This window comes from Watersipora subatra, chromosome 6, assembly GCF_963576615.1.
Source record: "Watersipora subatra chromosome 6, tzWatSuba1.1, whole genome shotgun sequence".
NCBI classification, from domain to species: Eukaryota; Metazoa; Bryozoa; class Gymnolaemata; order Cheilostomatida; family Watersiporidae; genus Watersipora; species Watersipora subatra.
The window spans coordinates 9041237-9067988 of record NC_088713.1 but is presented as its reverse complement, the minus strand read 5'-3'; the positions used below and the strand labels follow the sequence as shown (position 1 = coordinate 9067988).

At 34.4% G+C, this 26752-nt stretch overlaps 1 protein-coding gene across 1 annotated transcript in view; it reads right to left on the bottom strand.

Moving 5' to 3' along the window:
• Positions 1 to 5634, bottom strand: part of LOC137398534 (uncharacterized) — a 48804-nt gene extending 43170 nt beyond the window's left edge. Inside the window, exons 1-3 of the mRNA XM_068084658.1 lie at positions 5419 to 5634; positions 2573 to 2774; positions 603 to 819 (exon numbers count right to left, since the gene is read on the bottom strand). Coding sequence (XP_067940759.1) covers positions 603 to 819; positions 2573 to 2774; positions 5419 to 5633 — 634 coding nt within the window. The 5' untranslated portion in view covers position 5634. The remainder of the gene's footprint in view (positions 1 to 602; positions 820 to 2572; positions 2775 to 5418) is intronic.
• Between the last annotated feature and the right edge of the window lie 21118 nt (positions 5635 to 26752).

Genomic DNA, 26752 nt, shown 5'->3' with positions numbered 1-26752 from the left:
ACAAAGCACAGCAAATAAATGTGTCTTGCGACGGGAATGTACAACTGTGGAGCTTTCGGATCCCTTAGGCACATTTTAATTCCAATATCTCTAACAAGTGTAGTTTTTGCAATGACTGGAGTACGCAAGAAATGGGTTATTGAGTTTGTGTTTACAGTATGTATGTCTATATCTTTGTGATGCGTTATTAAATAACATGGGTAAGATCCTATTCAGATTTAAAGCTTGTAGGCTATAATAAAAACTTCACTTGTCAAATAACAAGTGTGTTCAGTGAAATGAATACGAATTGTGTCTAACCATGTCAATTGTAACTCATCATGCTGCAGAGGATAACTCCAAATTTATTAGTAGGCTTTGACTTTACTGATTGGTTATTCCAAATTTTTAGCCTTAGTCAAAGATATGTAGATCAAATGAATTAGAGTAGAAAATCCAAAAATCCACAATTCCAGTTCATATTAATGAATTTTTTTGGAGCTAAAATTAAAAACCAACAGTTTTATGCAGTTAACAAACAAATACTTGAAGATTTTAGGCTCCACCAACGTTTCTTCTGCATTGTAGCGTTTATAACTCACATTACACTACTAAGTACCAACCTGCTTCATCTGTACCCAATGAGTCCACAAGCTGAACCAGAATAGCCTTTCTGTGCTTGTGCTGAAGTAGGAGTAGACAACCCCTCTCCGATATTGTGAGTCTAGCTAGAACTAAAGCTGCATTGCTAGCTGTCCAAGCATTTTCATTTGTGAGCAGTGAGGTCACTTTTTCTACCATTGTAAGAGTACACGATTCTCTCAGTAACCACTCCCGACCCTGCATAACAAGACAACTCCAAATAGCAAAGTACAGAAACTGGTAATACAAATTTTATTAAATAATAATGAGGGAGGCACTTTGATAAAGATAACACCTAAAATCAAGAGAATACTCGTTGAAAGATCTGACAACGATTTCAGCTTTGTTCCAAAAGCCAGCGACGAACACACTTTTTGCTGCCAGTAACCACTTCTTTCTATACAATATATCTAGAAAAATGGCAAAAAAGGTGAAAAAGAGTTAATTCTTAAAGATGTTACATAAAGTTTATTACATATTACTACAAAAGTTTAACAGGTACAGTAAATCTAAAACTGTCGGATCATTGATGAATTTAAGAAAAATAAACGATTCAGATATCAAACAGGCAAAATGCTGTTTCTATACCGAGATGAAGCATTTTTATATTATTGTATAACATAACCTACATTATAATTATTATCCAAACGAAAACTTTACTAAGTTAGAAAATTACATGAATTTGACAACAACTTACATTGTATAAATGTTTCTGTATAGGATATATTGACTAGGCTTTATAGCACATTCTATTGAAATGTACAAAATAGCCAAAAACATATAACATGCCTAGAGATGCCATAATCCAACCAGTAATTTAGAGTGCTGCAAGTATTTGCGTAATGTTTAGGTGTTTGTGAACTTGCTAAATAGGCCTTGCACAACTGATAAAAATTTCTAACAATATGTATTATTGACTGAGAGAGGGTACACAAAATATTCATGGGAACTCATGCAAAATAATAACCTTGGAGTTATCCTCTCTACATGCAGCTTTCAATGATATGCGGGCAACGCGGTAATTGCTCTATTGAATAAATATCACACAGAATCAAATGGTTCCAATCAAAGAGTTTTAGCGTATGCATGTTTTATTTGTTGGTTTTATTATAATTTATACAGCTTTGTTCAATTTTATACATTTCGTTCAAATATTTTAACCGACAAACATGAATTAGTTATGAAGATTTCAGGGAACAATCTTGAATGGTGCGCCAAAGCATATACATGTACACTAATTGAACTTTAACAAGCCTTTCACAATATGGTTTCAGGCACTCTAGTATACGACAATGAAAACAAAAACTACTGTGAGTTTTCTACAATTGTGAGGGGGTTGACATCTAATACTTCCATCACAAATGAAAACAAAAACTATTGTAAGTCTCCTACAATTGTGAGGGGTTTGACATCTAATACTTCCATCACAAATGAAAACAAAAACTACTGTGAGTTTTCTAAAATTGTGAGGGGTTTGACATCTAATACTTCCATCACAAATGAAAACAAAAACTACTGTAAGTCTTCTAAAATTGTGAGGGGTTTGACATCTAATACTTCTATCACAAATGAAAACAAAAACTACTGTAAGTCTTCTACAATTGTGAAGGTGGTTGACATCTAATACTTCCATCACGATGAGAATTTGCCGGCTGCGTCCTAATACTACACAACCGTACATAGATGCGCATAAATGTGCATAGACATGCCACCTCTATGCATAGATACATAGAGGGGCCCATATAGATAGCCTGGATGTGCTACGCAATGTCTGCCTTGCAAACTCTGAGTGTCACAGCAAAAGAATTTTAGAATGTTAGCTCAAAAGCATGTCGTCACGTAAGAACAGAAATTAAAGCTACTCAGGAAATCCAAAGCAGCCGCAAGATGTTAAGTCGGTCTGTTCCTTATACAAGTTTAGTAAATCGCAAATCTTAGCCATAATTCCAACCTCATCAGATTCAGCAAGTGTTCCAATAGTGCCAGCTGCATTCATGACACTCTCCGAGTCTGTAGAACTCAACAATGCCACTAGGTCAGGAAGGATTCGGTCTTTTTCGGCATGCCTGCTTTCCGTGAGAAAGATGACTCTTCTCCGACCCATCTCTGACTCAGCTATAGTGCCAAGTATGAAGGCAGAATTACCAGCAATCCTGTAACAGTGACAAAAAATTGTGGTACAAAAGGATGTATGAAGGCTTATGAGGCAGGAGTAGGAGGAGGATGCTATGCTACAAACATGGAGCAGCCATGGCTCACTAGTTACACTTAGTTAGTTCACCAGCATATTTTGTAACTGGCATACACTGGGTACAATTGCTCCTGCGTCAAATCCAGATGTTCACAGTATATTCAGGTCCAGGACAAATCTGATTCAGAATAAAGTGGAACAGCCACACGTGCACCAGCGGAGGAATAAATCTTGATAACTAAATATATTCAAAATGTGTGAAAAAATGTCTACTGTACTGAATTCTAGGTTGTTTATTTTTTCTGTGTACGTAATGAGAAAACATTAGTTGAATCAATCAAAAAACACTGATCTTATAATCATGCTTAAAACCATTGTGCTATTGAAATAATTAATTATTTTAATTAATTAATTTAAATAATTAATTGAAATAATTAGTTAATTGAATTATTAATAATTAATTAAATTAATAATTATTAAAATTATTAATTAAAATGCTTTATAAGTAATATTTTAATATCGTACTTTTCGGACTATAAACCGCACCCCTATATAAGCCGCATCTGCTTTATTTTCCAAAAAACGACAATAAAACAACACATAGGCCGCAACTTTGTATAGGCCGCAGAACTCAGGACAGTGCTTTTTAACACGGCAGCAACTTTCTTGTTTAAAACGAAACAGTGCCTAACGGCACAGTTTCGTATTAATTGACGCTTATTAACCTAGTGCATAACGAAACAGTACCTTGAAGCATTGTTTCGTATTTTATTTCACCGCTAGAGGCACACTAACTGGAGATTCTGGCTAATGCGCCCTAGCGATAAAAGAAAAAGCCACACAATAGCCGAACCCTTATATAAGCCGCATGGCTCAAATCATCAGAAAAAAAGTAGTGGCTAATAGTCCGAAAAGTACGGTAACTATTAACTTATTAATTTATTTAGTAATCAAAATTTGTAGCACAATGCTTTATACAGGTCTCGATCTTGTGACTTAAACTCGGTAGACCGACTCTACCAACTAGCTGTTCATTTCCTTACGAGGTAGATCGTAAAAAACATTAGTTGAATCGTTGTAACACTCCAATCTTTACTATGATAAAAACTGTGTCTATACGTAACTGCGCTTATAGCGTTAGAAAAAATAATGCATCCCACGGGAATCGAACTGGGATATTCAGCTTTGCAGACAGGCACACTACCAATTGCAGCCCTTGGCAACCTCACAACATGGTGGATAATTGTGCAGATGGCGATTACACATGACAATCTCTTACGGTGCCTCGGACTACCAAGATACTATAATATTTTATATTATTATAGTATATGATAATATAGCAGATTTCAAACTTCTTGTAATCTTCAAATCTATGGAAACCTCAAAACTACTAAAATCTAAAGCCTGGTTCCCATATACGCTGCAAGCACCATCGACAGCACCGCAAGGCGATCAGCGGTAAAATGTGAACCTACAGGCCGAGTATCACCAGTGGTTGCCGGGGGTCAACGTAAGAGTTCAACGTCGTTCAACTTTTGTAAAGAGCCGCAGGCAAAACCTCTCCAAAATGCACTGTACAGGTGAAGGTCAGCACTTTCGAGACGGTATGGCTAGCAACCATTTTTATGCAATCACCAGTGACACAGCTTTATGTTAACATTAGCCGCCGAGCCTAGCGCCGCAAGCGTTTTCTACGCAAGATTAGCGCCGAGGTCTCACATTCGATATGAGAACCAGGCTTTATATGATGTTGTACACGCTGTTGTCTATCATTATAAACATCTTGGTATTGCTATTATATTATTTTTATATCTGGAAAATGTATTCTTACGCAAGTTTTACTTTTATCAATCCATCTACAGTATAGACTGCAAATGTTTAAATCTATATACTTATATAATATATTGTCATTTAATATGAAACTAATCACATTTGTGATTTAATTACTCTGGTGTTTCGTGGCAGGAAGTCAACTCTCATTGGTAATGGGATTTGTGTTCCTTGCCTAAGCTCTGAGCGGCACTGATGAGGCTTCAGTAGCCGAAACAGTAGTGCCTGTTACATGAGTATATATTATATTATTATTCTTATGTACGTATTTCTAAAACAGTGATCTAATAATCTTGTTGGAAACCATCCTGCAGTACAAAAAACAAACAGTAATTCACTTCATAAAAAGTGCGCTATAGCGATATTGATCTCCTGACACTCTACCAGCTGCGCTAACCAATCGTCTTGCCAAAGAGTAGAACCATTATTACTATAATAAAAAATCATGAACTTTTCAATTATGCCAATAACTAAAGAAACCATACAAACACCTTGTTTCATAAAAGAACCATACAAACGCCTTGTTTCATAAAAGAACCATACAAACGCTTTGTTTCATAAAAGAACTGTACAAACGCTTTGTTTCATAAAAGAACCATACAAACGCTTTGTTTCATAAAAGAACCATACAAACGCCTTGTTTCATAAAAGAACCATACAAACGCCTTGTTTCATAAAAGAACCATACAAACACCTTGTTTTATAAAGGAACTATACAAACACCTTGTTTCATAAAGGAACCATACAAACACCTTGTTTCGTAAAATTCTGCTTACCGTGGATTAGAGTTACCAAGGAACCTGACGAGAGACCACAGGAAGTCCTCAGACCCTGCATGACTAAGGAACGTATGAACAGTAAGCTCCTTGCATTGATGCAAATCGTCGACAAGGAACTCGAGTGCTGAGCAACCTGCAGCCTCTCCGTTGAGCAGGAGTGCAAAATAGTCTTTTTTCCTCCAGTGGTAGGAACTGGAGGGGTAGCTGGACATGGTGACAGGGCTATATCATAGATCATCGATTATGGCTCATCTCTGTTGGTAAAAATCCAAACCTACAAATATATTGTAAAGGTATTTTTAAGGTCAATAAATCAAACTTACTGTCATAACAAATCAAACCATAATTGAGGTTAACTTTTATGAAACATGCTGAGTTCTCAGGTAATAAAGCATGTGTTAATAAATGACAAAATTGTAAAAATTTCACAAACATTTGTGATGGTAAATCAGTTATGGGGAGTTGTGCTACCACGAAAGTATTAGCATAAAGAAACTGGTAGTTTTACAGCCGAGTGTACAGGCTTGTATAGTGATTTAGCTCATAAGCCCGATATGTAAATATGAGTCTGTCTGTTAGTCTATGTAACCATTATGTGTTTCCAGTTGTTGCCGATTTCATTCAAAATTCCCATTCATAAGCTCTGTGTCTCCCGCCAAATCGCAAAAATATTTGGTTTCAACGATTCATCTGGTTCCTTAAAACGAGCCCTTCATACACCCATCTGTGTGAGAATTCTGGTTCACACTAAATCAACATGTATCAATGTTGTCCTTTTGGTGTTCTTCGTCAATTATGTGCACCAGGTACTAATAGCATCGATGACGCAACAGGGAAGTTTGCTGGAAAGTTTGCAGCAGTCAAACATTCCCAAAATTTCGCCGAGCATCGACGACAGCCGGTACAATGTGAACCATTTCAGCGGTAGTAATTCGCGGTCAGCATGATTTATTTATTTCCATTTATGATAGCTGCTTCCGGACTAGTATTTAATTCGAGCACCAAAAAACCTAAAAAATTAAAAAGAAAAATGAGAACACTACATCACGGAGTAAACGCCGATGCAAAGGCGAATGGGTTTGTGATAGTGGGAACATTATTATCGACGATCACCAAAGTATTGTGGCATCAACGCTGAGATACGACAATAGAGCGTCAACTCTGGCAGTCCCGTGTGGTGTAGGAGATCGTCAGATGTGCTGATAATGCACAGAGAGTAAAAATGCACACAACTATTCTGATGCGCTAGAAGGCAGACACTTAGCCCATGTGTAAGAGTAGCATAAGTTCAAATCCCACGAATGCAATCTTTTTCTCAAGCCTTTCACTGTAGCTTCTAACTTGCTAAAGAAGCCTTGCACAAATGATAGAGATTTTTAACAATATGTATTATTGACTATGAGCAGGGTACACAAAACATTCATGGAAACCAACATGAATCAATATCCTTGGAGTTATCCTCCCAACATGCAACTTTCAATGATATGCAGTCAACATGGTAATTGCTCTATCGAATAGATATAACACAGAACCTACTTACGAATGAACACGGCTCTTATTATAGTAAAGATTGAAAATTCTATATTTGTTTAATCATTGTTTGATGACCACTAAACTAGCCAATCAAAATGCAATGCTTGTATGACACCATGACAGCAGGATAAACTTCAGCCATTCAGTAAATTTGAGTTCTAGAATCACTAATCCTTCGTTTTTTGGTGACATTTTATCGTTGTCGGCCTTCTTTATAGACAATTTTATCGTTAAAAACACGAAGCTTTTGCAATGAATTGTTGAAAACAATGCTTTTGTTTGTAATTTGTTTATTATAGTATCCAAACAACACCAAAAAGTACTATTAAACAAAAGAAAAACTATCATTTTCTACAAATATGGTGGCTTTTTCGTGAATGAGCGCACGTGCAAACGACTTGATGACATAAAAAGGAACGATGGATTACTCGTATTGCTGACTTGAACGCTGTCAGTAAACATCTAGTTAGCCATATCAAGCTTTCAAGTTTGACTAGTAGATGTAAGTTAATTTTATTAATTGTATGCTAATTCCATAAACTGAGCTCATTCCTGTTTACACATTCTCTGTTAAACAAGATCTAAAGTTAAACAACAAGTAACAGAGAACATTGATCGTTGATGTACACTCTTGTTATAATGAAGCATTGTTATGGCCTGTTTGCCCGCAAGGTTGGATTTCGACATATAAGTGGATTTTGCATAAACCACTCTGTTGACTGATACATTTTCGTGACTTTAACAATGACTCCTAGAGCAACTTGAACTAAACACTTGAAATAAACACTTGAAAACACATCATGTAGTTTCAGAAACGTATGTTTGAAGTAAGAGAATAAGCCCACCTTGGCATGGCTTGATTGATAGCAAATTACCTTTTTGAAACACTAAAAAAGATGAGGCAAGGAGAGTTTAATTTTCATTATTTAATGTTGCATATTATATAGAATATTCTTATTTATCCTTCCACACATATGAAAAATGTCGTTTTCGATTCCATGACACCAAAATACTACATCCACTGTCGTATATTTCAGTTTATGAACTTACTATTACTACAATCTTCAGTTCACTATCCCAACTTCTCCGCAATATTATTAAATTACCGACTTTTAAACCATGTTTCTTCAACTAACTCACTTAATACTTTTTGATTTCTGCCTGTTCATTTTTATTTTGGCCTGTTGGGAAACACATAATTTTGATGAGGATTTCCAATGCCAATAAAAAGTTAACATTTAAACTGCCCTGATATTGTATTTTGGGCCAACTTCTGTCTACATTAAGATCACAGCACATTCTAGAGATTCTAACGGTACGTTTTTACTGCCGCCTTCACCTTTAGCATAATAAACTTACATAGCAGAAAATTGGCATATTTTTTACTTCAAAATTACTTAAATATGATAAGTTCTGTATATTTTGTTCATTGAATTATAAAATGTGTTTCTATTATATATATATATATATAAATTTCAAAGCCCATCGGTCGGTGTGTCCAACCAAAGCTACTAAAATTTAAGAATTAATTATCTGATTTGTGCTGAATTTGATCCTGGAACCTCCCGCTCGCTAAGCGATAATCTAACCAATTAAGCTATGTGAGATGCAAGGAATTCATTGGGGGTTGTGAGTCGTAATGTCGGTTAAGATACGCATTGCGGTCTACATTATGCAATCTCACTAAAGCTTGCTCTCACAGCTTTTATTAGTAAGTTTAGCAATACGGATAGTAGCGAACTCAAATTAGCTATTGGCTATATGCCATGCTAATGGCAAGTAACAGGCAACTACATTACCTGCCACTGTTTATAAGCTGTCTTTAATACCCGTGCAACACCAGACATTCGGCTAGTCATAAACTAAAGTACAACCGTTGATAAGAATATTGATTTAGCGTGGTTTGTGACAATTATGAGGAGCGGTATCACTATAAGCAGGTGTTATATTTTACTTCTTGTTAACAATAAGATAGTTAAACAGCAATAAAGTGGCCTAGACTCTGAAACCAACATTTTGAGTATTTACATTTTAGTTGTTCATGTTGAAACTACTTGAATATGTGTAGAAATTCGAGTTCAATTTATGTGTTTCTAGGTTCACCTTTCGCAAGTATTGTAACATTTTTTAGACTGATCTTGGATACACAAGTAAGTCCCCGAATCCTAGACTGTATTAACAACTTTCAATCGACTGTGAAAGCACTTACGAAAACACAACTCCTTTAAAACTGAATATCATTTTAAAGTTCTAAGCCTGTAGAACTCAATGAAAAAACCAGAAATCCCATAGAGTAAATAGTTTTTTCACACTCCTTCAAAGAAGTGATGTTTTAGAGCTAACTGAAGAAACATAACGGTTGATGTACTACACCACAGCCTAATAAAGTGTGTATATTTGTTATGAATAAAATATAAATAGTTTTAGTATAAAATGCCTGAATAGAAGGGAAGAAGGAAGAAGCTGTGTAGTTTTGTCTATTTTTATTATTTATTAGTAATAGTTTCAATCAGTAAGTCATTAGAAACTATTGTTCTGTCGGCAGCCATTTTTCACTTCTCAGTCGGATAGAAGTGCCCTCAGTATTTTGGTGATATATCGAGAACTGATGGTCCAATCGACTAGAAACTTCAGAATTGCACTGAGAATGAATACGGCGAAAGCAACCGAAATTTCGTAATCTTATATAACTAGAAGTATAGAAAAAACTAGGTGAAACTATGAAGTAGAGATTACTCAGATGTAGGATCAGGTGGGTAAACAACTTCCCGAATTATCTTAGGCCCAGATTGCTGAGTGTCAACAGAGAGAGTAATATGAGAATTTTCTACTAAACACATTCTTTGAGTACTATAGCAGCATTTCCCATTGCCTTTATAGGCTACTAGCCCGGCGTTACACAAGTATTAAAAAACAGCTTATAAACAGTTGCAGGTAATTTAGTTGCATGCCACTTGCCATTAGCCTGGCACATTCCCAATAGCTAATATGAGTAAGCTAGTACTGCTGAAGTTACTGATAAAAGTTGTGAGAGGAAGCATAAAATCAAGTTGTGCCGTAATGCAGAGCGGTATGCTATTTCCACCCATATAGCAACATATATCGCCAATGAATCCACCAATTCCGCGCAGCTTAACCCTTTCGAGGGCAGAGCGACGTTTTTGTCGCTTTGCGATACGGCTGCTAATGGGCAGTGCGACGTTTTTGTCGTTTCGGTAACGTATTTTATTATTGCAGTTCCTGGTTAGCTAAATGCCGTTTTTTGTTTACTTTTTTTACCAATAGCAAGCTACAATATAGTAGTTTCGGTTAGCCTCAAAATTGACTTTAAGGTTGAAAAAAAAACAATAGTTTTTAGCAGTGATGAATAAATAAACTTTCGAAAAAAATTAGAAAATTGTTCTAAATAATTTATCAACTTTTACTTTTCTTGGTTCAGTTTTAGCTTTTATTTACCGAATTTTTTGAGAGTTTGACTTTAGTTTACCTTCATGGCGACTTCTAAAAGAACCTCCCGAGATTATTCTAATAATGCAAGTACTAGTACCGAAATTACTAAGAGATTCAGAGCTGACAGTGACTTTTTAGATTTAGTAGCAAGAGATGACAGTGAATCAGGTTTGGATTGTGATGGGAATGACTTTACATCTGGAAGAGACAGTGATGAAAAGGCTGGTAGCAGCAATGATGAGGATGTGAGTAGGAGTGATGCCAGTGCCTGGAAGAATATAACCAACATAAACAGAGATAAATCTCCTACAATTCAGCAGTTTATAGCAGTGACAGGCCCAGTATTTACTCCAGTAGATGCTCAACCAGTAAAGTATTTTGAAAAGTTTTTTGAGCCTGTCAATCCAGGAAGTACATCTTTGTGGGAGCTCTTTGTTACACGAATAAGCACATGGTGCAAAGACTGTGATGTGGGCCTTTGTAAAGGAGAATGTTTTCGAAAATATCATTCGTAAATAGACAATTATTATGAAAAGCATATATTTTATGTTATACATTTTTATTTGTTTATAATATATATATATATATATATGCCTATGGACATATACATGTATCCATATGCACCTTTAAACATAGATATATGCACATAATAACGCACAGAAAAGTGTATGAACCTCTTAAAAAAAAAATGATTTTTTGGAAAATTAATTCACCCATGGGAGTCTGATTTAGTTTTGAAAATTCGCCTGCGAAAGGGTTAATTGTTTAGCATAATGTCTGGGTAACAGGAGGTTCAGAGATCAAGTTTTCTGCGATACAGATTCTTCATTGCTAGAGTTTAATAGTTATAACTGGACAGGCAGACAGCCGAATAGATGACTAACTTTGAGATTTATATATATAGACTATTGCACACGGACACTAAGATCGCAAGTTTCAACAACTTTTTATTCTTGGTAGAACAGTATAAATCTACTCAAAATAGCTGTTTGTCTAAATGGTTTAAAATCAAATTATATTGGAAATTACAATTAAAAATAGCAGTAATCCATAAATATCCATTTTTTATCAAATATCCATAAATAAAAAATTCGCAAAAATTATAGATTTTAATGTCATCAATCTTTACTATACTAAGAGCCGTTCCCGTCTGTCTAGAGCCACGGTGGGAAGTTGGGAAAAACGGTTGCTCAGAGGGGATTCAAATCTTAGTACTTCACTTCAATGCCTGGCATGTTACCACTTGAGCCAATCATTTGCCTTCCATGATTATGGAATAATTGTGCAGGTACCTATCTTCTGTGCTTTGTTGGCATGCCTGACAATCTCTGACAGCGAATTAGACTGTCAGGGTAGTAGTACGATAATAATAGAAGCAGATGTGACCAGTAATGAAGTAAAGGTTAATAATAGAGTGGTCCTTAAAAGAACCAAGGGCAGGGCTGGTTAAGTCTTTAACAGTCTTACTTCTTGAGTTTTGAAAAAAGAGATAGGAATACAAGTCAATTGGAGAAAGGTTTCTATACAAATATCCAGATCAAGTTATCTACTCACTATTTTCTGTGTTTTGTCCAGGTTAGCAACAATATTTAGAAAACATAAACTGAACTGCTTTCCGGAGTGGCTGGTCAAATGCTCCTCGAGCTGAACTTTTGCCAAACGATCTTGGCTGTATTTCCAACAAGAAAACCGAGCATGGATTCAATTGTGCTTTTTAAAAACAAACATCTGAGTAAAGGGTTGTGCCAAGATACAAAATGAAGAGAAAACATATCTTAGCCTACATTTGTACCAGCAAAACTCCATGTTATCTCGAACAAAGGGCACAGAAAACATACCAACCATCACAGAAAAACTTCCCAGATTTCTGGAAAACCCTTTCTTCTCCTACGAAAATATACTATTCGGCTTATGCAAACAAAGAGACACCAAGGAGCAAAACTCAACAAGAAGAAACTCAAAGAAAAATAAGCAGATGGACTGATAATGCCAAGTACAAAAACCAAATCCACAAGATTCACACCTTGGAACCAGCTCATGGGAGCTGACAAAGTTCAGAGAGAAGACAACTATCAAACACAACTGAATTGCTGTAAAATCCATTCCTAATTTTATTTATAAATGAGAAGTTCATACTATAATGAATTTTTATTTTTTACCCATGAAACCTAGCGAAACGGGCAGATAAAGATGCTGGAAACATCGGGCTAACCCCAGCAGGCATTTCAATTACTCCGATGAGGCCATAGCAATATAAATCGACAAGAGCAACCGAGTTACTTCAGTTTAGTATTTACCTGCTAATCAGTAACACAAGCTTAACTGAACAGAATATTCAGTCAAGACAGTGGTAAGAGAAATTGTGTTCACCACTGTAGACTGTGTCCCAAAAAAAGTTTAGCCAGGCAGTCCAGTAATTACTCCAACCCCTTGAGTGAGTTGAACAACATACAATCATACTAGATGAGTATCTGAGTTATCTCGGCTCGGTCTACTAGTTCAACTAGATACTCTAACAAGACAGCAGCTACATATATTTTTATGTTATTATTTGCAAATTATGCAACTACAGACTTGATACCTATCCACTTGTTCCATTTGTATTCGGTGACAACTGGCCAATAAGCTATATATATCACGAAAAAATTACACTGAGCCTCGTCGGCACAAAAACTAATGACACTTTCTAGTATGTGAAACAAGCAGCACATATGTAACTAGCCTGCAGATGATCCGAAAGGTTGGTCTGATTGTCATATAAGAGTAAAGATAACAAAATTTTAAGAGAAACATTCTACATGACAAAAAACTTTTTTTGACACAGATAAAGTGACAAAAAAGTAATGGATATACAATTGGCAAATCCGTTTAATTTTCAAGTTTTCACCAATGAGACTGAGGAGCAAAATACAAATAGTTTTGAAAAAACAGATTGGTTTTTACAAACAGTGCTATTCCACAAAGTGTGCTAAAAGTATAAAAACTTCTTATAAAGACAGAAGAGATACAAATTTACAAATGCTACAATTTGCAAATGCTATAAAACAGCACGCTAGTACAGCTACTACATAATACTTTTTTCTAGAGACAAGTATCACAACAGATAGTGATCTACCAAAAGCAGCAAACAACAACTGTGAGCCATGTCATAAAAATATAGATATGACAATTTATAGCATGTAAACAACAAAAAGAGGTATGCAGTAAAAATGTTATATATACTTATACAAAAACTGTGTGTATTTGATCCTTCAGCTATTAAAAGTTTGTATGTCTGAAGTCTAATTTTGTTATTAAATAAACAATGTTACATGTAACAAGTTTTAAACCATTCTAGTTTAAAGTGCTGTTAAAAACTTCTCTATAGTTATAATGTTAATACATTTATTTGTACAACTGTATTGATATTCAATATAGCATTGAATTTGATTGTCATTCACTTACTGTAGATATTTATTCCGTATTTTATGCTGCACTAGCAATCCTTTTAACATATCCTTTTAACAACAGGCACTAAACCAGTCAGCTACCCTAGGCCTATTAACAATGGCTGTAGATGCGCATAGGATATGATTTCATTCAGAACAAACAACAAATAGGCAGTCAATTCACGGGTAGCACGTCAGTGTAGGTTTTCAGTTGAAGGGAGACTGTTCTACTCATATGATGACAGAACATATAGCACAGTATTATGGAAACAGCTGGAATATGGTCATATTTCAAAACAAAAACGTAAGAGCCGTTCATCGATGACATATAAAACGGTTCTTCACTAAATCCAATTCCTGTAAGCAACCCAAAAAATGCGTAAACATTGTTAAGCTTGTCTAAATATGTAAAGAAAATACTTATCACTGCATGCATATATCTGATATTAATGTTAATAAAACAGTGAGTAGAAATCATAGGAACGTGGTTAACCGCAAAGGGTGATAGACAGATAAAAGAAGATGCAATTAGTCTGACGGCTAGCCATGTTGTTTGTGGCAACGATTACCGTGTTCTTGCGAGTGTAGAGTGCGATCCTTGTTGAGGACAATCTTAAAGCTGACGTATTTATCGAGCCCTTCAGTTTTATTAATGAGCGGGTGAACTAGTACGCGAAGCATACGAGAAGTTTTCAAGTTGCGTACAGAATACGAACGTGCAATTAAGACAATTACATTGGCTAAGGTTCGAAGGCTAATTATAAAATCAGTCCCCTTTATTTAGCGAGTACACCTTTCGTACTTCTACTCGCACTCCTTAGATGGCTTTAAATTTTGTTCACAACCGTCGAGTTTATTAATTTGCTTGTTAGACTCGATTTACACCATTCTTTGTTGCTCTAAGTTGTGGATAAGGTTGTTTAGTTGGATTTTTTGAGTCAGTTTTTTGATAATTTTTTATTAGCCACCGACTTTTTAAATTATACCTGCCCACTTTTTAAATGATAGCCGCCGATGTTGTCCATAACAGGTGAGAATCATACAGGCAGCGCTCATTAATTGCTATGTTGTGGTCGTTTTACTATTTTAGTCTAGTACTGCAACTAAATATGCAAATATATGCATGTAGTTACAGGTGAACTCAAACATAACTGATTAACAAACCTGCTTCTGGGGATTTGCCAGTTTTAAGTTATAGCAGTAGTATTAATATGCCCAGGGGTTCAACGCTGATTGATGAGATACTTTCAGCTTTCCCTTAGCTCCGTTGAAAGAAAAACAAAATCAAACCGTCTACCAATGATGTATCTCCAGGCATAGTAAAACCACTGTTAAAACTGAAAAACTGCAAATCATCTGGACAGATAGAGCTAGAAAACATGAGTTGGGTATTTACTAAAACAGGAAACTATCTAGTTTTTTATATCGAGTTTCTATCTCAAAGCAAGTACATGTACTTCGCACAATGAAATACTACACATATTGTACCAATTCATAAGGCAGGTGGTAGCATTGTGCTATTTCACCAACAAACATTACATGTAAATCGTGAAAACATAACTCTCAGAACACTCTTTCAGAATTTTAAAAGCTGATTACAATTTTAACAATATTGCTCTCACATGGGCTTTTCTGCAAAACCAATTCTACACAAGGTCATGACCCTCACAGATAAATTTATTTATAACTGTTGCCCTGGCCCATAGCATGCCTCGTTCAGAAATTAGCAGTTGTGCCCAACATTGATGATTGCTTGCTGCACTGAATGCATCATATCCTCACCAATGGATCCCAATCTTTTGTTCTCAATCCGGAAAGGTCTTCAGCTCTGGCTGTGAAATGTGGTGTTCAACGAACTTAAAGAGCATGCATTATCAGTCTTTACTGTGATAAAAGTCGTGTTTGTACTTTGCCATTGTTGGAGTTTAGGAAAAACGACAACTTCATACAGCATTTAAAATTGCAACATTTGGTGTTGCCGTCATTTGCACTTCTACTTGTGCCAATCATTGCTTTTCAGACTTTTCAAATTAATGTGTATATATATTATATATATTTATTATTATATCTATATTATATTTCTTAAAGTTTGTTGTTGTGTAGTTTGGGATGTCTAGCTATAGCTATTAGTATTTTACAATGAAGAATCCGTACCGCAGAAGATTTGATCTCAGAGCCATATGTCAGTCCAATCCTGTACCAATTAAGCCACACGAGCTTGAGGGATTTATTAGGCGATATATGTCATTATGTGAGTGCAAGTACGCTACTGCTCTCCAATACCGCGCAACGCCACAGAGAGTGGTAGCATAATTTTATGCGTACTCAACCATGAGAGCAAGTAGTTAGCTCTTATTAGTAAGCTTACTCAAATTAACTATTGACAATGTGCTAGGCTAATGGAAAGTAGCAAGCAACTACATTATCTCTCATTGTTTATAACAGAGACCTATTAACTATACTCAATTAACTATACCCATTAACTAATAGGCCTATTAACTATGCCTATTCTATTAACTATACCTATTAACTATACCTATTAACTCTACTATACAAATAGTTAATAAGTCTATGGTTTATAAGCTGATTTTTAATACCCCTGCAATGCAAGGCATTTCACTAGTCATCTACTAAAACACTCGTTTTAAAGTCTTACTATGAAATAGTTTTTTATCTGTCTGCTGGTTCAAGCAGTAGTAGAGTGACAGCAGCTAACCATTTAAAAATATACTTAATTTAATAGTGTGGAGTGAGTGCTCCCTAGTAGAGGACTCAGAAACTGTATTGATTATTGTGATTATATACAGATGCGATACAGCGCAAGTGTAGACTTTGTGCGAATAAGACTAATGAAACTTGAAAATCAGTCTGCAGAAAACAAAATGGATGATGCCGTTTGATTGGTAGGTTGCTAGTTTGAATCATAGACGGCGTAGATAAAATTAAAGAAACATGACTTGACTTGAAAAATCAGTCTGCAGGAAACAAAAAGAGTTGATATAATTATGAGGGTGTAGGAAGCAGCCATAGGTCAGCAGTTAGGATGATGTCATTTGATTGGTAGGTCGATAGTTTGAATCATAGACTGCTTAGCTAATCTCAATAAAATGACTTGACTAAAAAAAATCATTCTGCAGATAACAAAATATAGAGCTGACATTCTGATGAGCATGTAGGGAGTGACTGTGATCGATCAATTAGGGTTATGATCAGTAGGTCAGTAGTTCGAGACACGTAAAGACCATTGGTGGTGTTAAAAAAAGGCATTTCACCACAATGGCTACTGTGCCAAATTTCATGAGCATTCGATCATCCTATCCCAGGAAGGCGACCATTTGCACTAGTGATCCTTATCAGGGAAAGTCGACAGAAGATCTTGATTAGTCTAAGCGCGTTGATGTTTTTTGTGTCAAAAATGCAGCAAAGTAGGGTTTTGTAAGCTTCTCATTTTTTGTTTTGAAAAAAAATTGACTTTGAAAGTAAATGTTAGAATTTTTTTAGAATAAAAGTAGCATAACTACCAACCTTCTGGCAGTAATTTGTTGCTCTGGCACAATTACCAAATAATGGCATAGTCTCAGGACCACAGTTATTCAAACCTGTTTTCAGCCTGTAGACGGTTGCACTTTAAAATTTAAATTCAGTTATTGATGTTTTATTGGAGACAACATCAATTTTTCCATAGAAGATATAATTAGTCGTCTTTATGCTCTCATCCAGATTCGCATTCCGTGATATTATTTACTTTATCACTAAACATATTTATTCTCATGCTAGTCAGCAATCGCTATCAAAACTAACTAGAAAATTGATCAGAGTGTTAAGTCATACCTCACTTGCAGAAACTTTATTGTGTTAGGTGGTTATAACTTATTTTAAAATATATTTATATGAAAATAGATATGAAAAGCAAATAAAAATCTCTAATATGTCCATCATATTTTGAGTGATCGGCTAATAATAATTAAATCACATTCACCCGGCTGTTGTTAATGCCCCATAAGTTTCTGAGGAGCTGTCCAACCGTTGTTTTTACTTAAGTGTTGGCTCATCAGTACTGGAACTAATTGCCTGGATTCCTTGTGCCACATTTAGCTAAAAGGAAAGATGAAATGTTCATTTGCTATAATCACCCCTAACAATATTCAGTATTGAAAATCTAATTTAATATAGTATATGATCTCACTTTAAGCCAAACTTATAATATTTAAGTTGAATAAGAGGATATTATTAAAATGGATGACTATAAATTTAGAGGTGCCAAGAATAATTGTGTCTAGATGTTCTAGCAGAGTTTTTTCTTCTATTGCTTTGATTATATAAACCACAAAACGGGTCTGCAATAATACTATTATTATTTGTAGTATATTTTTTTAGTACTTTGCTTGGACTAGTTAGCAATATTTCTTTTTTTCTGTCAAATCGGACCAACAGTTTAGTACATAACAAATAGTTCAAATAGTAAAAGTAGCCCCATCTTACAAATTAAAATATGTAATCTTTCAGTTCAGGTACATTGTTTTTTCTTACCATGTCGCTTGGCTGAAAGTTAATTATTAGTTGTTTTTTCTCAGTGCATTTCTTGTTTATGTACGCTTTGGCATACTACGTCATCTGGTGTCTAATGATAGGGTTATGGTTTTTGGTTGAGATGCTGTTTTGTCTTGGTACAGCAGGAATGTTCCAGATTGTTAGGATAATTGTTGTCTAAGCCTCATTTGGTACGCAACTATTTGGAGTCAACTATTTGAATGACCTTCAACTGTTCAGCTCTTGCAAAATCGACAATTATTGTAGGCGCATCACACGGCAACATCTCTTAAAATGTATGTACATGTACATGCATGTATGTACATGTACATGCATGTATGTACATGCATGTATGTACATACATGCACATTATGTGCATACATCATATACATATATGTATAACATGTACATGTATGTATCATAAACATGTACATACATATACATGTATGTACATGTATATACATGCATGTACATATATATATTTACATGTATGTATATACGTGTACATGCATGTACATAATTGTATGTACATACATGTATAACTATTTATTGACATAAGTAATCATAAACAAACAGATGTTTTTCATTACAAGGCAAAATAAAATATGAGAAGACAGAAATCAGTAATTATTAATTAGTTGAACAAAAGTGTTTTAAAAGTTGGTAATTTAATAGTATTGCGGAGGAGCTTGGATAATGAATTGAAGATCATATTAATAGAAAGTTCATAAACTGAAATATATGACATTGTATGTAGTATGTTGTTGTCACGGAATAGAAAATGATGTTTGTCATACAGGTAGAAGGATAAATACAAATATTTTGGGCATAGTTTGCACTGCATTTTGAAACCTGTAAATGCAAATGCAGAACAAGCAAGTTTAGAATAGGACAATATGTTCAAATATTTGTGATGTTATGAGAGAAAGTGTGGTAAGCTGGAATGCATGGTCAATAGTACACAAGTCTTATTATAGGTTTTTGTAAAAGGAATATCATTTTCTGCTTTTGTGACAATTCAAAGCTCATTGAAAATAAATATGCATTATTAGTTAGGAAGAATCACCATGGTTTGTATTTTTATAATGCAAATGCACTATCGTTAAATGCATAACTTCCCAAAACTGCATAAAATAGTGTTACTCAACCACAGTTGATGCCGCTCCGTCTGAATTTGGGCTATAGCTTTCACATCGACATAAACAGGCTCGGTATCAATGAACATCGGTTAATCAATTTGTACCACTATGAATCAAGGATGCTTCATATAAAAGACAACCACAGTAACATCATATGTGTGTACAGTTAGCATGTTCCTGGTTACCAATCAGTTATACTCAACAATGTTAGGTGTACGTGGCAGCTTCTCTAGCTTTATCAACCGAGTATATAAAGCATTAGCAAATATAGAGAGTTATGCTTTCTATATTTGCTAAGGCTATTTATTTGCTCAGGCTATCTGGTAAATTGCAGATGATATATTCTTGGTATACTTGAGAACTTAAGAAAATACTTCAAAAAGACTTGAGGAAAAAGAAAAGACTTGTTTTTAATCTAGGTCACGGCTGAATTGTTTGTATTCAATAATAATAATTAATAACAATAATAATTAAATTATTATTGCCATAAGCATCCCATTTAAAAGTTATTCTACCCTCTATATAAATTGGTTTTTACTTGCAAAATAATTCTGTTCTACTAGTTAGTCTATGGGGTTGAGTGTTGAAAAATCTAAATATTTCTAACTATTTTATGAAAGTGACCTTTCTTTTCAAGTTTTACTATTGTGTGGGGTGGTTTATTTTCTGATGCACATCTAGAGTAGAGTTGTTGTTTCATACCTTACTGAACAACATTATTTACATGTATATTCACATATATATTTATTTCTATGATAATATCTGTTTATATTAACAGTCATTATTCACAGAATTATATTTTACGAAAGTTGTCTTTCATGCATTTTCGCGGATTATTTTATTTACGGAGGAACACATAACGCGAATAAATTATTACGTGAATCCAGCTAGCAGTAGAGTGCAAAACCTCCACATGCATATAGTTTAACTCTCTAATTGACTTTTTTATTCTTTAAGTTAACATATCAGCAAATAAAATCATATACATAGCATAATGTCTGAATCATCATCGTCCATTTCATCAACTTCAGTATTAGAAGTTGTTGGTGGTGATTTCACAGTGAAAAACTGCCAGAGCAGTTTTTGATTACAGCATGCTGAATTTTGAAAAAATTCTGGCAACGTTGAATAGTTTTGTAAAAAATTGTGATGCATTAAGAACGGACACAGTTCTTACCCCACCGATGATTACAAAAAGTTTGGAACTCAGCTATGTTTGCTGACTACACCTAGCGACTAGGTTTTAATTTTATTTAGTAGTTATTCTTCCCTATTATTTTAAAAGTGTCAACAACTAATTAGTCACACATTTACACCGTTCGTGGAATTGTCTGCTCGCGGGTTCGCTAATTTTTATATACTTTGAATAGTATCATTTAATTAGAGGTTCCGTAATGTTGACCAGATACGAGGTCACCAACCAATTCTTATATATATATAGTACTTTATTGGCAATAATTTCATTTCACAAATAGAAATGTTTTTCAAATTAGGCCATACAACAATAGTAAAACAAAAAAAGGGAAGAAAGCAACAGTTAGCCATTAAAATTGAATATATAGTCTGACAAGTAGTGTTTAAAATGCCTTTCTCTGCTAAGAGCACGGATATTTGGTGGAAGATTGTTAAAGCAGCTGGCAATGACATTTTCAAAATGATTGTTAGTGATTGTATGCAATTTGTTCATATCACGTAAGTTGAAATGAGTGTAAAACCTGTAACTGTCATGTAAAAAACGAGGACACAAACCATGAAAAATCTTGAAACATTGAATTGAAGTAAAATAAATATTTAGCATAGGCAAAGTAAGAAGACGCAGAGATTTGGAAAGATCATTTGTTAGAATAATATATGCAGGCATATGATGTAATTTTGCAATGAGTCGAAATGCTCTTTTTTGCAACAAAAATAAATCTTTAGTGACATATCTTGGAGCTAGATAATATAAATATATATATAATTATAATATAATAATTATAATATAATATATAATTTTCTTCAAAACTGTATCGCACCTGTTGGATCACCTGTAAATTATTTACTAGATATTGGATACTGCGGTGTCCTTAAGGATCTGAGTGTTCAGCTTCAATTCCCCTTTGTCAGTCTTATTTGAATTTACTGATTTTTTTGAAGGTCACTAAGTAATGCCTGTCTCAAGAGTGATTCGTGGAATACTGCGAGAGTATGAGTGCTTTATTATGATTTCATTTTGTACCTATGCCCTTAAAGATGAACTTGCATGAAGCTTTAGTAGATTTGATCTGAAGGTATTAGCATTTTTCTATCATTAGCAATTGTTTTGGATGTTCGAGGTGATTTGACTGCCAGGGTGTTTTTAGATTGAAATCAACAATACTTGATCAGTAATCAAACAATCAGAAGAAAAATTCGTGTGAAATGACATCACTAGTTGCTATCATTGATATCGGCTATTACATTCAAGTTGCAGGGCTGCACGTCTCCATTCTGTCGGTCTTCGTACAATTATAGACATCATAATTGTTGTACTTTCGCTTGATTTGAGATTTTAACTGCGGTCAAGTTTTGTCTATTTTAATCTTGGAGCATCCTGGCAGTCAGTTCACCTCAAATTTCAAAAACAATCACAAATAATAGAAAAATGCTTGTGCTTCTCTATTCTATCTAGCTGTTTGGTCGCTTTGCAACTATAGACATCATAATCACCCGTTTGCTTGGTCTGAGTGAGTGTTTTAACCACAATAACGTTTTGTCAATTTTAATCTTAAAACATCCTGGCAGTCAGATCACTTCAAACATCAAAAACAATCACAAATAATTGAAAAATACCATCACTTTCTGATAAAATATTTTAGATTTTGTGCAAGTTCATCTTTTTAAAACATATATATATATATATACATGTATAAATGTTTCGTGATACCTTTTATTGTCTTACAATGTACTAAATGCTTCAAATCACTTTAAATTTATCAAGTTTAGTGGCACATTCATTGAATACATTTTGGTACCATAGACTGCAGTAGTTCTTCATATTTTCCACTCTTTGTAGTATGTCATATTTTTCATTGCCCTCCCAATTCTTTTTAAAAAAGCGCTAATCTTTTCCCAGAGTATGATATATCATAAAGCCTCTATTTGAACGCCGTGGCGCTCTATTTTGCAACCCTTCTCTTATGGGTCCGGTCAAGTAGAAATGGTGTTCAAATAGAGGATGGCGTTGTATTGTTCAAATAGCTTGTCGGAATTTTGGGAAGATTAATTTAACCTTTTTATGGGCCAAGTTAATGTGGCCTATATTTGCACTCTCTTTCGGGCGGAGCGACATTAACCCTTTTGGATGCATTATAGTTGCTGACTTACCTCCAACAAGTCTCTAAATATATATGCATTGGGAATTCAAAAAATATCTCTACCAATTATCATCTATAGCTTGCAATTAACCTGTGATGCTATTATAGCCTGTGACTCTGTGCCCTGCTGTGCAATTTGTTGGAGCTTTGAATTTTTTATTTCATTCTAAATTTGAAGGAATAATTTTATTTTATAACCATTTTTAACAATGTTGCATAAATGCTGCAAAGAATGTAAAAGTGGCGGTTAAATGGAGGGGCGTTCAATTAAAGGGTGGCGCTCTATTTTTCAACTATTCTATGGTGGGAGGCAGTCAAATATAGGTGGCATTCAATTAGAGGTTTCACGGTAGTATTTAGTCTGGTATGATACAAAATTTCACTACGCTCAATATGTAAGGCCTTTGATTTCTTTGACTCAGTTTATGCTTCAAACTGACTAATTTATCCACAGGAAACGGAAAAAAATCACTTTTTTAAATCTTGACTTATTGCTAAGTGAAACGCGTTTAAGGCTCGGGGAGTTAATTGGTTATCACATAGTCATCATTGAATTTTTTATCGTTGAAAACGAGTGTACAGATTGTTTCTATTATGCCTTTTCAGTCTATCTGCCCTTAAGCAATCTCTTCAAATAGTCTGTATGTCTTAAGTTTCTCACCAGATGTGCACTTATAATGCTTACATAATTCAGTCAATATTTCACCAAATTTAGGTGAGATCAAAACTTCTGATATATATATATATATATATATATATATATAAAATTTATTCATGTAAAACCTTAGATAAAAACAACTTCATTACTATTAGTTTCATGTCTGTTACGCAGACAATCGTCAGGTGGCATATTGTCTGCGATACTGATGATTGTCTGCGTAACAGACATGAAACTAATAGTAATGAAGTTGTTTTTTATCTAAGGTTTTACATGAATAAATTTTATATTTAAGCTCTGATCACTCATTGAGCACTATTTGGCAGCTTTAACACACTACTTTGGAATATATATATATATATACATTCACAAAGAAACCACAAAAATGACTAATCACTGTGAAACTGAGCCGTTGCTTACTGAGATATCATACCTATTGTATCAACTAGAATGAGCTTTAAATTCTGGAACTTGCTTTCATGATTTTTTGAACCTTTCACATCAAAGCCCACGGTTTTTTCTTGTTTTAGTTAGTTTATAAATTTTTATTGCACATTTATAATGGTTGTCTTACATTTTTATAGTACCTAACTTTGTGGTATGCTGCCAATATATCTAGATCATACATGCATAGTCAACTGTACTACAATGTATATAGCTTATATCTAGTAAACTCTAGTAGGGTCTATATTCTGAAAAAACAGGTGTACATGATGTACATATGCAGTTATATGTGTAATTAACTGTACTATTAAGAATCTACTGCTCACAATTAAAATACAACAAAGTTACCGATTTACTCATGAAATACAGAATTATAATATTTACCTCTACAGACAACAAATAAAAATGCTCCAACTGTCAATTGGGCTTAAAATTACTTCATTCAGCAAAATATTTTAATTTTTAAATCGTATAAACTGTATAACTGCGTCAAAAAATGATAAAATTCTACAAACTGGTTCTCTAGTACAATTCATTTTATAATTTACCCTGCAGAGAAGCGGAGATGAATAAATGTCAAGAAATTCTTAGAATCTGACAAGGCTCAGTGAAAATACTAACAAATCCTAAACCTATAAGTTTAAAGTCCCATTCTGCTAAAGCCCTGTCCCGGTTTATGAATTGAGAAAAAAATTGCAGCTGTAAACAAATTTCATGTAAATTAGTAAAAATGGTTTTGTTCACCAAACCCAGACACTCTTGGCATGTCGTTGTTCTCCCTTGCGTGAAGAAACTTGACTCTCTTTGAGGGCAGAACTTCATAGTGTATTTTCATTGGATATTGCAAGTAAGGTCCATATGTTACTTCTTCATAGCCGTTTTCCTTTTTCGCCTTCATAAAATACAAAATGTTGAATGATTTTGTTTAATTTATGGGACACGATCTTGTAGATAATAACTATAGCTATAGGTATTTAAGTTACTACTGCTCTAATTTTGTGACAATTCGTTCTAGTTAAATCTGGTTTGAGAGTCGACAGACACGGCTAGAGATTCAACTGGTAAAGCTTTAGAAATATCAGCGTTAGAACAAGTTTCTCACATTTTATAGTTTCAACTTCTATTATCGGGAAACTGCACAGCATTCTGCTATTTTTATTAAACCCATCAGAGAAGCTAACAGTTTAAATCCCAGGGAGCAATTTGGTTTTCACATTGTCATGGCTGAGATCGTTTTTTCTGAGTAATTTTTTTGTTTATTTGACTCATGTGAACTATACCTAATAACTATACTTACTGTTTGCAAAGACTGGGTGTAGTCAACCATGTCAAGTTTTTTCTAGCTAAAAAGTATCATAAGTCTTGTGAGTATTGCCAAAGATTTGTTACCATGACTGCATTTCAGTTTGCTGAAAGCATGTCTCCTAAAAATCGTGTTCTATCATTTCTTGATCAGATTTTAAAAAATGTAGAATTATGATTTTGCTGACCTTTATCAATGATATAAACCCCCTCCCCCAACAAAGATAGGCGACAGCTATCATATGGGCGGGGTTTAATGATCGAGCTCTGTTGGGATGAACCCGAACATGGCACAAGAACAAAGAAATATGCTGAATAAAACCCCTTGTAAATTTACAAATATTTTGAACAATGGTCATTATTTTACTAATCTGTTGGTTTCATTTTGTTGTCAAATAAATATAGTTGCCCAATATTGTCACCGTTATGATCAGTCAGTTGCCATTCACAAGCATTCGTGATATTAATAGTCACCATTTAGCAATGGCTCAAATTTGGTTTTAGACTTTGAGTATAAAAACTACACTGCACAGCTTTGCCTGCTGTCCCATCTTATTGGCCAAGTCAAAGAATGTCACAAAGATGAAAGACTTTGACGTTTTATGGTAGGAGTGGCAAAATATTAATCAAAAACTAGAGAAAAAAAGACCGTTGTTCGGGTTATTTTAGGTAAATTATATTTAACTTTAACCATATACTAAGATCTTTACAAGTCTCAAAATTGGTAAAAATAGGTAATTTGAAATGTTTTATTTTTCATAGATCCATTTTCTGGCTAGGTACCCGTACACTGTAAAGGTTCAAGGTTTGCTGATTCATAGTTTGTTATCAGCGATCGACACAAATCTGCAATAAAAACCTAGACCCAAATACCTAACAAAGCAACGCGATCGCTCCACGAGAATTTTGTTTGCTCCGAAACTCAGGCCAGCACAATCCCAACTGAGATCGATCATTAAACCTCGCTCATAGGAAGCCGTCGCCTATCCTTTTGGGGATTTTTGTATCATTGCCTTTATCTATAGAATTCCTCTGTGCAGATGTTGAAAAAGCTGAGCCAATTCAAACATTTCGGTTTGTATTGCATGTTTTGTAAATCAGGTTTAACAAACACTTATGTCATTTGTACGTATGAAAGGCGACTAATGTATGTGCCTGGCTTAAACCATCATTCATAATTATTTTATTAAAAATGTGTTCATTTTATTTTATATTTTATAGTACAACCTAGTTTAGCAGTGTCAACTCATCAGAATTTCAACTGAAGAAGTCTTATTTGTATCAGAGTTTTTCTGTCATTAATTTCCAACTGGTTAGATTTCCGATGCAGCAGTCGAGTCGGTTAATTAAAATATTTTATATTTTATAACTTATAGTTTCAGATGCAGTAAAACAATTAATTAAAATATATATTATACATGTATATAACAGCTATGATATAATATATATTTCTGGATGTAGTAACTCAGTTAATTAAGATTTACAATATAGCCTATTATATATATCTCATTA